Source organism: Rosa chinensis, chromosome 4, assembly GCF_002994745.2.
Source record: "Rosa chinensis cultivar Old Blush chromosome 4, RchiOBHm-V2, whole genome shotgun sequence".
Classification (NCBI taxonomy): Eukaryota; Viridiplantae; Streptophyta; class Magnoliopsida; order Rosales; family Rosaceae; genus Rosa; species Rosa chinensis.
The window spans coordinates 42,231,505-42,245,710 of NC_037091.1; the positions used below are offsets into that span (position 1 = coordinate 42,231,505).

Genomic DNA, 14,206 nt, shown 5'->3' on the forward strand with positions numbered 1-14,206 from the left:
GCTTGCAACCTTGCACAGCAGCCCCTGCTGCCCCCCTTCCTGCAGCCCTGCGTTCCAGCCTGCTGCCATCGAAGCATCACTGCAGCTCAAACAAGCCAACGCACACCCACTGCATCTTTTTCCCGTTCCTGTGCGTGCACATCCGTCTTCTTGCAAGCCTCGAAACGTCTAGTTCGGAAGCTCAGATCGAAAAACTTTCTTCATCAAAGTTGTTCGTCTCTGTCTCTTCCATCTAACCTCCGAATTTCAGCCTTATCGGAGTTATATTGAGATCTATACACCAATCGAAGTACAAGCTGTTCAGAACAGAATCTGCTCCGAATTTTCAACAAGTAAGTATTCAAAAGAGTAAGTTTTGAAGTTCCTATAATTCGAAATTTAAATATTTCTTCTTTTCTCGGGGACTTGAAAACCTCCCTTCTTCTACATCCCACCTTTCTTATAACGTGGGTTCGATTCTTGAAAAGCGGAATCGTGGGGATTCACGCAATTAACGAACTAAGAGCGTTCGTAAGACTTCGGACTAAGAGCGTCCGTAAGCATCGATTTAACGAACTAAGAGCGTTCGTAAGCTACGGACTAAGGGCGTTCGTGAGCATAGATTTTGACCATTTAAACATCATTGTTTCGGTCTAATCCAAATATTCTTGGAAATCGATTTCTTGGTAGCATTAAGGCTCAGAAATCTTATATTAGTTTTCGTGGAAGCATTGACTCCGAAACTAATACGTTCTTGCTTTCCTTTCAGGATGTAAGACTTGAACGAGCTCGATTTTACTCCATTGGATTCAACGGGCACGGGATATTTATTTGCCTACAATCCAAGAGCCTTGTTCTAAAGGAACCGCTCAAGACTCACAAACTGAGATAGAAAATTCCAGGGCATTTACCCTGATGAAGCGCCACATGAAGATGGCCCTCCAGTTTGAGTACATGAATGAGGATAACGCTAACAACCTTTGGGTTGCGCCTAGTGAACGTTTTAGTAACATTCACAACTTTCCGAACATAGAAGCACGATGGAATAATATCTGCTTCACTATAACTTTGAAAGAGTTATGAAATATTGTTCGGAGGCTCTCTGCATCATATTATTTATGCATGCTTGTGGAAAAACACAAAATAACAAATTGATTGAGAAAACCCTAACATGACCATAGGAGTCATGACGTTGAGGGTATAGGGTTGGACACCATGGCGCCATTTTTGGCCATGATTGCACTATTCCAACGCCATTGGTTCTAGGGACCATATGTATTGTGTCAATACACCTCAATCAAGAGAGCATCCTCTTCATGATATTTTATGGAGTACCTGATCAATGGTAATACATCGAGCTATAAAAGACTTTAAATCTGGCGATGAAGATAGAATGCCGCAGATTTTTATTTAGAATAGTCTTTTAATTTCCAAGAATTATGTAATGGCAATTATGCCTTAATCAATAAAATGACTTATTGGATTATCTCTTTTCTTCTAGGCGTACTCAATTAAGTATGATGTCTAGGAAAGTAATTGAGATTAGTGGTACTTAAGAGAGCTTTGCTCCACCGACATCTCTCTCTACTTCCCTGGTCATATTTAATTGGAATTACCGAACGAATTGAGTGACTACAATTTGTCTAATGTTTGATTTTTCTTTGGATTAGATTATGGTCACGAAACTTTGATGTAATCATTGGCTATTATTAATAAAGTATCGATTTATTTTATCTCATGTCATGGACATATTTTTCGAACTTTATTACTTCAAATATATAAGAGCCAATGGTTTTCATGCGGAAACGCAGTGTGAGAATGGACAAGAGTTCCTTTGCATCACCTCTAATGACTACGGACGTAAAAGAGTCTTAGAGAAACTTATGTGTCGATCTAGTGGGTTGTATGCAACCACTATTCGAGTCATTGAATCCAACCATGTCATGAGAGATGATTTATGGGATTCCGACACGTATAGGCTTTGGCACGACCGTTTGGGACACCCAGGTCGTGACATGATGATCCGTATATTAAAGACTTCACACGGACATCCCTTTTTCAGAACGAAAGGAAGTAAAACTCGAAATTTGGATCAAGGAGGAGCACCTGTGCCTCACGGCGCCTTTCCCCCTCAAGTCCGGCCATCCCCGGTTGGCGCCGCCGTCCCCCTGCGGCCCAAGGGTGGCTTTGACGCCACCCCTGCTCCCTTGACTCCCATTTTTACTTCTACGGTCCATTGTGACTTCATGGCTCAACCAAAATCCTCATTGGTTGTTTCCAAAGCCCATCATTCGTTCTGCAAAGCCTGCTCTTTAGCAAAATTAGGATCGAGACCATCCTATGCAAAGGACACTAAAGAAAATATACCATTCTTGCAAAGAATCCACGGTGATATTTGTGGACCTATTCAACCACCATGCGGACCATTTAGATATTTTATGGTGTTGGTTGATGCATCGACACGCTGGTCACATGTCATGCTATTGTCCACAAGGAACGCTGCATTTGCTAAACTCCTAGCACAAATAATTAAGTTAAGGGCTCACCACCCTGATCATCCTATTAAGTCTATAAGGTTAGACAATGCTGGGGAGTTTACATCAAAGACTTTTGATGATTATTGCATGTCTATTGGGATAGAAGTTGAACATCCAGTTCCTCATGTTCACACCCAAAATGGTCTCACAGAAGCCGCCATTAAACGACTACAAATGGTCGCTAGGGCATTGGTAATGCGCACCAATCTCCCTATTTCTGCTTGGGGCTATGCAATATTGCATGCAGCTGTGCTTCTTCGTCTGAGGCCCACTACCACTCAACCCTTTTCTGCGTCCCAGATGGTGACTGGGTATGAGCCTGATGTCTCACACTTACGCATATTTGGGTGTGCAGTCTATGTGCCTATTGTGCCGCCACAGCGCACCAAAATGGGTCCTCAAAGACGATTAGGCCTTTATGTTGGATATGATTCTCCAACGATTATCCGCTACATAGAACCCTTGACAGGCGATCTCTTTACCGCTAGATTTGCGGATTGTCACTTCGATGAGACAGTCTTCCCGTCGTTAGGGGGAGATAGGAACATAAATGTTCAACAGGAACGACAGGAATTGTAGTGGTCTGTCCCCACTATGTCTCATCTTGATCCCCGAACCGCACAGTCAGAAATTGAAGTGCGGAGAATTCTCGATCTTCAGAACGTAGCAGAATCGATGCCTGATGCGTTTTCTGATATCGCTAAAGTGACGAGATCACACATACCTGCTGCAAATGTGCCTGCAAGGATTGATGTCCCTAAAATTAGAGGACATGACGCCACCTCAAGGGCACTTGAGCATGGCGCCAACGTCCACAGTGGTAGTGACGTTGTGGCTAGGCCCACGGCTCCTGCCAGGAAGCGCGGGAGGCCAATAGGTTCGATGGATTCTCGCCCAAGAAAGAAAGCGAGTTTGGCACAAAATAATCCATTAATCATCGATGTAAATAATCCATCTCATGAGAACATTCCGGATTATGGTTATGTCCAAGAGACATCATTGGGGGACGCTCCAATGTCAAAACCAACTCCAGAGAATAGAGAGATCTCCATAAATTACACTAGTGTACATGAGATGATGGATAGAAATTCTATGGCGATTGATGATGCATTTGCATATCATATTGCAAAAGGAATCATAGAATATGATGATATCGAACCTCGCTCTGTTGAAGAATGTCAACGAAGAGCGGATTGGCCTAAATGGAAAGATGCGATCCAGGTTGAATTGGATTCACTAACAAAGAGACAGGTATTTGGGCCTGTAACGCAGACACCCCCAAATGTAAAGCCTGTTGGCCATAAATGGGTCTTTGTTAGAAAGCGTAATGAGAAAAATGAGGTTGTTAGATACAAAGCCCGCCTTGTGGCGCAAGGTTTCTCACAACGCCCTGGAATTGACTACGAGGAGACATATTCTCCCGTAATGGACGTTATAACGTTCCGCTACCTTGTCAGTTTGGTAGTTTCCGAAAAACTTGACATACAGCTTATGGATGTGGTTACAGCATATCTCTATGGGGATCTAGATTCAGAGATATATATGAAGGTTCCAGATGAACTTCAATTACCCAAATCAAGTGGCTCTAAACCACGGAGCACGTTTTCAATAAGATTAAAACGCTCACTATATGGATTAAAACAATCCGGACGGATGTGGTATAACCGTCTAAGTGACTACTTGATTGGGAAGGGATATATTAACAATGAAATATGCCCATGCGTGTTCATTAAAAGAACAAGTTCCGGATTTGCAATCGTAGCAGTTTATGTCGATGACATGAACCTAATTGGAACTCTAGATGAGTTGAAGGAAACTGCTAAATACTTGAAATCCGAATTTGAGATGAAAGATCTTGGGAAAACACGGTTTTGTCTCGGTTTAGAACTTGAGCACCGTAGTGATGGAATCTTGATCCATCAATCTGCATATACTCAGAAAATCCTAAGGCGCTTTAATGAAGATAAAGTAAAGCCTACGAGTACTCCCATGATCGGCCGTAGTCTTGAGCCCGGAAAAGATCCGTTTCGTCCAAGGGATGAGGACGAAGAACCATTAGAGGCCGAGGTGCCCTATTTGAGTGCAATAGGCGCATTATTGTACTTAGCTCAATGCACAAGACCGGATATCTCATTCGCAGTGAACTTGTTAGCTCGACATAGCTCTGCGCCAACACGCCGCCATTGGATTGGTATAAAGACAATCTTTCGATACCTAAGAGGTACGATTGATATGGGCCTATTCTATCCCTACAGAGAGAAAAGGAATGACGGAAAATTGGGATTGGACCCCAAAAGGCAAAACGCCCCCGTCCATGGAATGGCCGCCGGCCATGTTGCCGCCGCCGGCGCCGCCACCGCTCATGGTGGCCGGCGTTCTCCTATCTCCCTCCATCAAAACGACAATGATGTCTTGATGGGTTTTGCTGATGCAGGGTACCTCTCTGACCCTCACAAAGGTCGCTCCCAAACTGGTTATGTCTTTACCATGGGAAGCACTGCGATATCTTGGAGGTCTACAAAACAGACCCTTGTTGCTACTTCCTCAAATCATGCAGAGATTATTGCTCTACATGAAGCTGTACGTGAATGTGTATGGCTAAGGTCTGTAATTCGACACATTCAAGGAAGTTGTGGTTTGAAGTCTACCACAAATGAACCTACATGCATTTATGAGGATAATGCAGCTTGTATTGAACAAATGAAGTTAGGTTTCATCAAGGGCGACAACACCAAGCATATATCGCCTAAGTTCTTTTATAATCAGCAACAACAATCACTTCTAAAGATTGAAGTGAATCAAATCCGATCAGAGGATAATGTAGCGGACTTATTCACTAAGTCGTTACCTAAATCCACCTTCGAGAAACATGTGAAGAGCATCGGATTGAGAAAGTTATCCGAACTCCCACGATTATAGCAATCAGGGGGAGATATCGACATCAGGGGGAGTTATGATGTCTACATGTTCGATCTCGAAGAGTGAAGGACGTGTTGTGCTCTTTTTGTCCTTCGACCAGGGTTATTTTTATCCCACAGGGTTTTTGTTACCTGACAAGGTTTTAACGAGGCAACGGATGAAGCGTCACCACCAAGTTTGAAGCGGCACAAGGGGGAGTGTTGAAGGAATATCGATTTAGTGTGCCTTATCAAACTAGGAGTAGCAATAGGAGAGAAGGTTCTAGATTTCCCAATCCTACACAGATTGGTATTCCTTGTAACATTAGAACTAGCACTTTGTAATCCCTATATATAGGGCTCCTATTCTCAATAATAAGAACACATCTCTCTCATCAATCTCTCTCAAATACATTATACTTAAACAGTTTGCATAATATTCTTTAATATCTAGGATTTTATTTCCGATTTTTATTTAATTAGGTTTTCTAGTTTTAGTCTATAATAAATTGTTTTTTTTGTTTTCTAGTTGTATTAGGTTTATTCTATGTGTCCTATATAAGGCACTTTTTCAATTGTAATTTTCATTCAAGTTATCACTAAAAACTCAAATATTAGAGAAGTTTCTCTATCTTTCTTACGGCTGTGCCGTAATTGCTAGTGGATTCTATCTCATCTCATATGGCTTTCGACGCTTGACGGAGCCCCTTACTATCGTGTTCACGCTTCCCGCATCATTTGGTATCAAAGTGGGTATCGCCCGCTCCTTAGCAGATGACGATCCAAGGGAGAAGTTCACTACCACCAACCTCAACGACGCTGGTCGTAGAGTATCTATCAAAGAAAGTTTCATTGAAGAGGAACATTCCAAGGGATTTGCCCTAGGACAACCTCATCAATCCAAAAAAAAAAAAACAGAGAGAAAAAAAAACATGGAACGTTGGATATTCACAACGCCGGATTACGACGACTTCCGAACTACATGTGTCATCAAAGACAAGGTATGCTCTGTAATAATTGACAGTGGTTTACGAGAGAACTTTGTAGCAAACAAAGTTGTGGATTATTTTCAATTACCGATAGTGAAGCTGAGTGATCCATACTGGATTCCATTTGGAGAGGATGAATATGCACAAGTAACAAAGGTTTGTAAAGTTCCTGTCTCTATGGGAAAATTTTATAAAGAAGAGATTACTTGTCATGTGATCGACATGGACGACACTGATGTGCTTTTTGGAATACCATGGCATGAAAGCATCAAAGGTGGTTATTGGAAAGACAGCACATATTTATTTCGGTGGGAGTCACACAAAATTAAAATCAAGCCTGAAAGGATGAACATCAAGAATGACCATCCTGAGGAGTGTGAAAAGGAACATGAAGAAGACACTTTGAAGATTGAAGAGAAACTCATTAAGGACACGGAAGCTGATTCATTCATCACACCGATATCCATGTCATGCATGTCTAATTGTGTTCAAGATCAACCCAAGGAGAAGTCAATGCCCATTCCTTTTCAAGTGGAGGAGTTCAAGTTTCAAGATGTTTATTCTAAACTTGTCTACGGTATTGGATTCATGGTGATACCTTTTAATTTTGAAAATATTGAAGTTGATGGCTTATCATGTTTTATTCCTACTAACGATCGAGCTGCATACAAGAGGAACTCGAGGTCGAGTTCTTTTCAGGTGAAGGAGACTGATGTAGAACGAGATTTTAGCAAATTTCAACAAAGAATCTCGAAAAGAAAGAAGCGTCTGCACATTAAGAAGAATGATTTGAATATTGAAAATTGGTATTCAAATAGGCTTCTTAACGATGGAATTAATCATAAATTACTCTTTTAGATATACCGGGATTCTCGAGCGAAATCTTGGTTGAGATTCCAAATATATGTTTGCATAATATTCTTTAATATCTAGGATTTTATTTCCGATTTTTATTTAATTAGGTTTTCTAGTTCTAGTCTATAATAAATTGTTCTTTTTGTTTTCTAGTTGTATTAGGTTTATTCTATGTGTCCTATATAAGGCACTTTTTCGATTGTAATTTTCATTCAAGTTATCACTAAAAACTCAAATATTAGAGAAGTTTCTCTATCTTTCTTACGGCTGTGCCCGTAATTGCTAGTGGATTCTAGCTCATTTCATATGGCTTTCGACGCTTGATGGAGCCCCTTACTATCGTGTTCACGCTTCCCGCATCATGAGTACTGAAAATTTGAAATCGCCATGTCTTTCATATTACTCGGTATTCATAAAAGTTAATAGACAAGGCTAACTGGATCCAACTCCCTGGATTAATTGGCAGAAATATTGCTTGACAAAAGTAATCAAGGGATGGAAGATACATGCAGTGGTTATTTTGATAGTGTATCGATCAGTATTAGAATACTCCTTTCTGCAGAAGTGTCTAAACGTGAGAGCTTGAGGCGGCATACAACTGAGCTTCAACATGTTTCAGGGATTCCTACTTCAACACTTGAAATCAAGCGAGAAACAAGTGTTGGGAGATTTTGCTCATTATTGTCGAATGACAATGTCCCAGAAGATAGCATTTTCAAGGTTTGCGTGGCTTACAGTTATATGTGGCTGATATTGATGAGTTGTTGATTTCTATTGGCTAGTTGATTGATCGAATTCTCAAGACAAAAATCACAGCTCTCCGCAAGTCTTTTGGCAAGCTCTGTAACCCGTAGTTATTGAGAATGTACGCACAGTACTGAAAATCTAAAGATGTTCCCATGGAAGGGCAAAGCTTAATCAACTTGAGACATCTTCAGTTTCGATGATAATATATAGTGGAAGTTCCAGCTGCAGTATTGGTGCAAATGACCCAACTCTAGAATTGACTTATTTGGCTTGCGTGTACCAATCGAAAGGAGATGCATAATCTGGTACATACATGTAATGGGGTCACTGTTTGACCACACCAAGTATATGACACCTCAATCAAAGCATTCGACCGTCTTTTCCCTACTGCTTGCATAGTTGCATGTAATCTTCTCCCTCTTACATATGCTATCGGCTAGATTACTTAAGAAAATTCTACCGTGCTTTAGAGTATTCGGAAGCCGTAAAGTTAGTCACTATTTACTGTGTGACCCACATATCTGACGGTTATCGACTCTAATATTTTAATACTTCAAAGTAATATAGCACATTCTAATTACTTACAGTTAAATTATTTAACCATTAAACACACGTAACCTCTAAATTTGGTTTATGCAATCACCAAAATTGCATGATATAAAATATTGATGGTACCTGAACTTATCCTCTATCTTATCAATGGTACCTGAGCTTCAATTTTGATCACAACCAATACCTAAACTTTTTTATTTCATTTCAAATGGTACCTATCACTAACTTTTGTTAATGTTCCGTTAAAAATTAACATGTGCAAAACACATAACCTATATTCCAGAGTAGTTTGACAAAAATACTCATTTAAATAATTTTGTTTACTAGATATTTTGATCAATTAATATGTTAATAAAAATAGAAGTTCGATTAAAAATAGAAGAGTTTTTCTATTAATACTTCCAAATTTACTCACTTGACCTCCTTGCTTTTTACACCTCCTATCAAATTTTCAAATACTAAATTTACTCACTAAACCTCACTTAAGTTTCTGAAATAACCTCACTCATATAATTTGCAAACAAACTATTAATTACATATTCATTCCTTAACCATATTACATAAATCTCTTATCTAATAAAAAAGAAACTCAAACACAAGGTATTGGGCTTTAAAAATTAATTTCTAATAAAAAAGAATTGTTGTTTTCTTTTTTTTTACCTTTTTTTTTCTCTTGTAGATGTGCAAAAAAACATGAAGAGTAATTTTCTTAATGTTTAATTATTTTCTCTATTTTCTGAACTTTATGATTAATTATTTAATAGTTTTTTTAGATTTTTTTTACTACTAGCTCTTTTTTTTTTCTTTTTTTTTTTGTAAATATAATGAATAGACTGGGATTTAGGTCACAAAATGATTTCTTTTGTTATCCCTCACCAATATGCATTCAACATATATGATGATAGGAATTTTTATGTCACATGATCTTGATTATAGTTTTAATTCTTATTAAATATATATAAATGCTTTAATGAGTATGTAGTGAAATTGAAAAATGAAAATAGATAAGGAAAATAATAAAGAATGCAATATAATATTATTGAATTGGAAAGTCTAGAGAAATTAAATATAATATTTTTTGGGGTATAATTATTGTCCTTAATAGTCATTTTATAATAAGTTATATATGTCATTTAATAATTCATAATAGAGTGAGGTCAACTGAGCAGATTTACAGGTCCCAATAAAAACACTCAAAATAGAATTAAAAAATATCTCTACCCTCTCATGAAAATAAAATTTAAAAACAAGATCTCAACAAAAATTCATTTGTTTTATAGATACAGACAAAACATTTCAAATAAAACTATAAAACTTTTTTTTTGGGACAAACTAGAAAACATTTAAAACCAAAAGCTTAACAAAACTTTCGTAATTCTTTTTTTTTTTCCGTCATTCATATTTTTAATTGAAGTTGAAAGTTTTTCCTTTTGATAGTCTCATTTTTTATAGCCACAATATAAGTGATATTAAAAATAAATAAAAAGTAATTTTACAAATTTATCTTTGAAAAATGAGTCACATGTTTGGCACATGTCAGTTTTTAACGGAACATTAATGGAAGTTAGTGATAGGTACCATTTGTAATCAAATCAAAATGTTCATATACTGGTTGTAATCAAAATTAAGTTCAGGTACAATCGATAAGATAGAGGATAAGTTCAGGTATCATTTGTGATAATTGATAAAGTAATATGGGGTTCACATCCAAAACCAATTGGCAATGGATAGAGTGGCCCAAACCCTTATAAACTCATAGGCGGTCCCATTTTTCCCATGTAGGATGTATATATTCTCAACACGCCCCCGCACGTGTGGCGAATTTTCAAGCCATACACGGGGACAATTTTTGGGTGACGTGGAGCCCGTGTGGCCGTTAGGCATGCACGCGTGGGTAACCCGCTTTGATATCATGATAAAGTAATCTGGGGTTCACATCCAAAACCAATTGGCAATGGATGGAGTGGCCCAAACCCTTATAACCCCATAGACGGTCCCATTTTTCCTATGTGGGATGTATATATTCTCAACAATAATTACCCAAAATATTGAAACCATTTTGAACACCTGAAGCCCCAAGATTGAGGATTATGGACATTGGAACTCTTCAAAATCTGAGAAAAAAATGGGGGCTTTATTCTTTTTCTTGGAGTCAAGTTAGTTTACAACTTGGTGTTCTGCATCTCTAGCATATTTGATTCTCCAAGTCAAGAATAACTGCTACTTGGTCCCTTTCTTACCTAGCCAAAAAGTTGATCATTGCTTAATGAAGAAGAGCAGTTGTTAACTTGGGAATACAATTGGAAATAGGTATCTAAGCTACCCAAGTCTTGTAAGGGTGGGTTCACTTGGTTCTTTGCCTGTGCTGCAAGTCTAATATGTTCTATACAGACAGACGTGAACAATTCTACATAGGTAGCGAGACACGACACTTAAATTTTTTATAGAGCTATCCTCAATAGAATAGTGTACTGTTCTTTCATAAAGCTATAGCTGGCATGGAGTGAAGGCAAAGCGATCCCAAGGCAACCATACGCAACATCTATTCTCAACAATCCAGCTATATCTTCTACAAGAACAACACTTGGGACACCCTACGCCTGCGTGATCAACCCTTGAGATTGAGAGTGATTTTAAAACCCCGGAAAGATGTTTGTACTCTCTCTCCTTGAATCCGCTGCCGGCGAAGTAGTGAGTAAGGTGATTTCACTCGCTACTGATCAATTGAGACTCGATATCGTCTGGGGGTTCCGCGAAGAGATAAATAAGCTCAAAGAATCCTCAACTCTGATTGGAAATATAATCAATGATGCTGCTCATGAACCTGAAGATCGGAAACTGCGGGCAAGGGCCGATTGGATGAAGAGGCTTATAAGCGTAGCTTATAATGCAGACGATATTCTGGATGAAATAGAATATGAAGTTCAGCGTATCGTTATAAAGGAGACCAGCCTGGATAAGAAGATACTCGGCTTCTTCTGCAACAATCCTGTTTTATTTCGTCTCAAGATGGCACGCAAGATTAACAACATCAACACATCCTTGGATGATCTCTACAAGCATGCAGCCAGTGTGGGACTCGGCATGACAAGGAGATCAAATGGAGGTGCAGCAGCAAGTAAAGATAAGTGGGAAACAACCTCATTCGTTGACAAAAATGAATTCACCTTGAAAGATGCAACCATTGTTGGAAGGGATCAGGTTGTGTCAGATATAATTGCAACCTTGACCAACTCCAACAATCAAGAAAATATTCTTTCGGTGATGGCCATTGTGGGATTGGGAGGCCTAGGTAAAACTACTTTGGCTCGCTCAGTTACCAAGCAACTGAAAGAAGGTGAAATGAAAAGGTACTTTGATGCAACATTATGGGTGTATGTATCTAATACTTTTGATGTCAATTCAATTTTACATCGAATGCTGGAATCATATGACGACGTGACTGGAGCAAATCTTTCAAGTCTAGAAGCATTGATTGGAAGCCTCCAGCAGCAGTTGAAAGAGAGAAGGTATTTTCTTGTACTTGATGACGTTTGGAATGAGGATGCTAATAATTGGGATGATTTGAAGCGTTGTCTATTGCAACTAAATTCTGCTAAAGGAAGCTCTGTGATTGTCACCACCCGTAGTGCCAAGGTTGCATCAATCATGGAAACACTTCCTAGGTGCGATCTAGAGACTCTATCGGATGATGAATGTTGGTCCATAATAAAGGATAGAGCATTTGCAGATCCTAATGCTCCGATTCCTTCAGATCTAGAGGGAATCGGACGGGACATTGCCAAAAAGTGTGCTGGTCTTCCATTGGCGGCAAAGGTACGGTATCTTCGATCACCTTATTGATTATTTAATGTGAGATGAACTATTTGATATGTATAGATGAAGTTATGCTAAAATTTGAATCTCAAATAACTGTAGGTTTTGGGAAGCTTGATGCGTTCTAAGAATGGTAGCAATGAATGGAAGTCAATTAAGGAAAGTAAAGTATGGCAGGTATCATCAGACAAAGAGGATAGCAGGATCATGTCGGTTCTGAGGTTGAGTTTTGACAATTTGGAATCACCATTGAAACAATGTTTTGCATATTGCTCCATGCTCGAGAGAGGTTCCTCAATTAAAAGATATAACTTGATCCAACTATGGATGGCTCAAGGTTTTCTCCATCCTTCTCATGGTCACCAAACCGAGCAAGAGATTGAAATGGAGGATATAGGCAATAAGTATTTTGAGACTCTACTAGAGAACTCCTTGTTTCAAGATGCTACAGAGAATGAGGATGACTATGGTGTTATAATCTCTCAATGCAAGATGCATGATCTTGTGCATGATCTTGCAAACGAAGTATCCAAGTGTGAGAGCTGGACATCAGACTTCAATCATGAGATGGATGATCATGAGATTCGACATGTTGCACGGGTTCCTACTGCAATACTAGAAAAGATGCCAAAATCAAGTATATCAAGACTGCGCTCATTCTTTTCAAATATCGGGGAGGTCTCTAATACCATTTTTCCAAAATTTAGAGCTTTACGTGTCTTAGGTTTTTGTGAGACTGAGAATCAGGAGTTGCCATATTCACTTAGCAAGCTGAAGCACTTGAGATATCTAGATCTTTCTGATGGAAAAATCAAAGCACCCCCAGAGTCTATTGGCAAGCTCTATAACCTCCAAACATTGAGATTACCTTGGAATCTTAAAAAGTGTCCGAAGGTGATTCAAAATTTGTTCAACTTGAGGCATTTTTACTTTGGTGAGGAGATGAAATTTGAGGCTGGGATTTTAGGGCGATTAACTAATCTCCGAAGATTGCCCTTCTTTAATGTGGGTGAGGAGAGAGGTCCTGCAATTAAGGAGTTGGGTGGGTTGAACCAATTGAGAGGCCACTTGATTATTATTGGGCTAGAACATGTAAGGGATGGAGAAGAAGCAAAGAAGGCTCGCTTGGTGCACAAGAGTCACTTAAGTCGGTTAACATTTGCATGGACAAACAATGAGGTACCTAATGAAAACCAGACGGAGGTACTAGATGGCTTGGAACCTCATGGTAACTTGCAAAGCTTGAACATTTACGGTTTCATGGGTGCTAGATTTCCGTCATGGATATCAGCTGAAGGAGGAGAGGTCGTGAAGGTATTTCCTTGCCTCGAACAGTTGAGGATATCTAGATGTCCCAACCTAGAGTTGATTCGGATCACACAGGGCATGCCGTCTCTCCGGAAATTGAATATTGAAAGTTGTGACAAATTGTCAAGCCTAGGAAGTGGGCTCAACTACTGCACCTCTCTTCAGGAATTGGAGATAAAGGATTGTTACAAACTAAGATCAATTCCAATCACACAGGGCATGCCATCTCTCCGGAGCTTGAAGATTTCTCATTGTAAGAGATTATCAAGCCTAGGAGGTGGGCTCAACTACTGCACCTCTCTTCAGGAATTGGAGATAAGGGATTGTGATGAATTGACATCAATTCCAATCACACAGGGCATCACATCTCTCCGAGAATTGAAGATTGATAGTTGTTGGAGATTATTTAGCCTACCGAGTGGGCTCCAATTCTGCACCTCTCTTGAGGATCTGTATATAACTGATTGCTCAAGTCTACTATCCTTGTCAGTATCTATCCTTGAGGAGGAGGAAATTTCTCAAGGTA

At 39.2% G+C, this 14,206-nt stretch overlaps 1 protein-coding gene across 1 annotated transcript; it reads left to right on the forward strand.

The window, feature by feature from the left end:
- The first annotated feature begins 10,712 nt into the window (after positions 1-10,712).
- On the forward strand, positions 10,713-14,069 carry LOC112199333 (putative disease resistance protein RGA3). Its single transcript, XM_024340363.2, has 3 exons — positions 10,713-12,372; positions 12,475-13,933; positions 14,038-14,069. The coding sequence occupies exons 1-3, from the start codon at positions 11,206-11,208 to the stop codon at positions 14,067-14,069; spliced, it is 2,658 nt and encodes an 885-aa protein (XP_024196131.1). The 5' UTR covers positions 10,713-11,205.
- The last annotated feature ends 137 nt before the right edge of the window (positions 14,070-14,206 follow it).

Coding starts and splice junctions, on each gene's coding strand:
- LOC112199333 (XM_024340363.2), top strand. CDS start 11,206: ATGTTTGTACTCTCTCTCCTTGAATCCGCTGCCGGCGAAGTAGTGAGT. Junction 12,373..12,474: donor GTCTTCCATTGGCGGCAAAG/GTACGGTATCTT, acceptor AAATAACTGTAG/GTTTTGGGAAGCTTGATGCG. Junction 13,934..14,037: donor GAGCTTGAAGATTTCTCATT/GTAAGAGATTAT, acceptor CCAATCACACAG/GGCATCACATCTCTCCGAGA.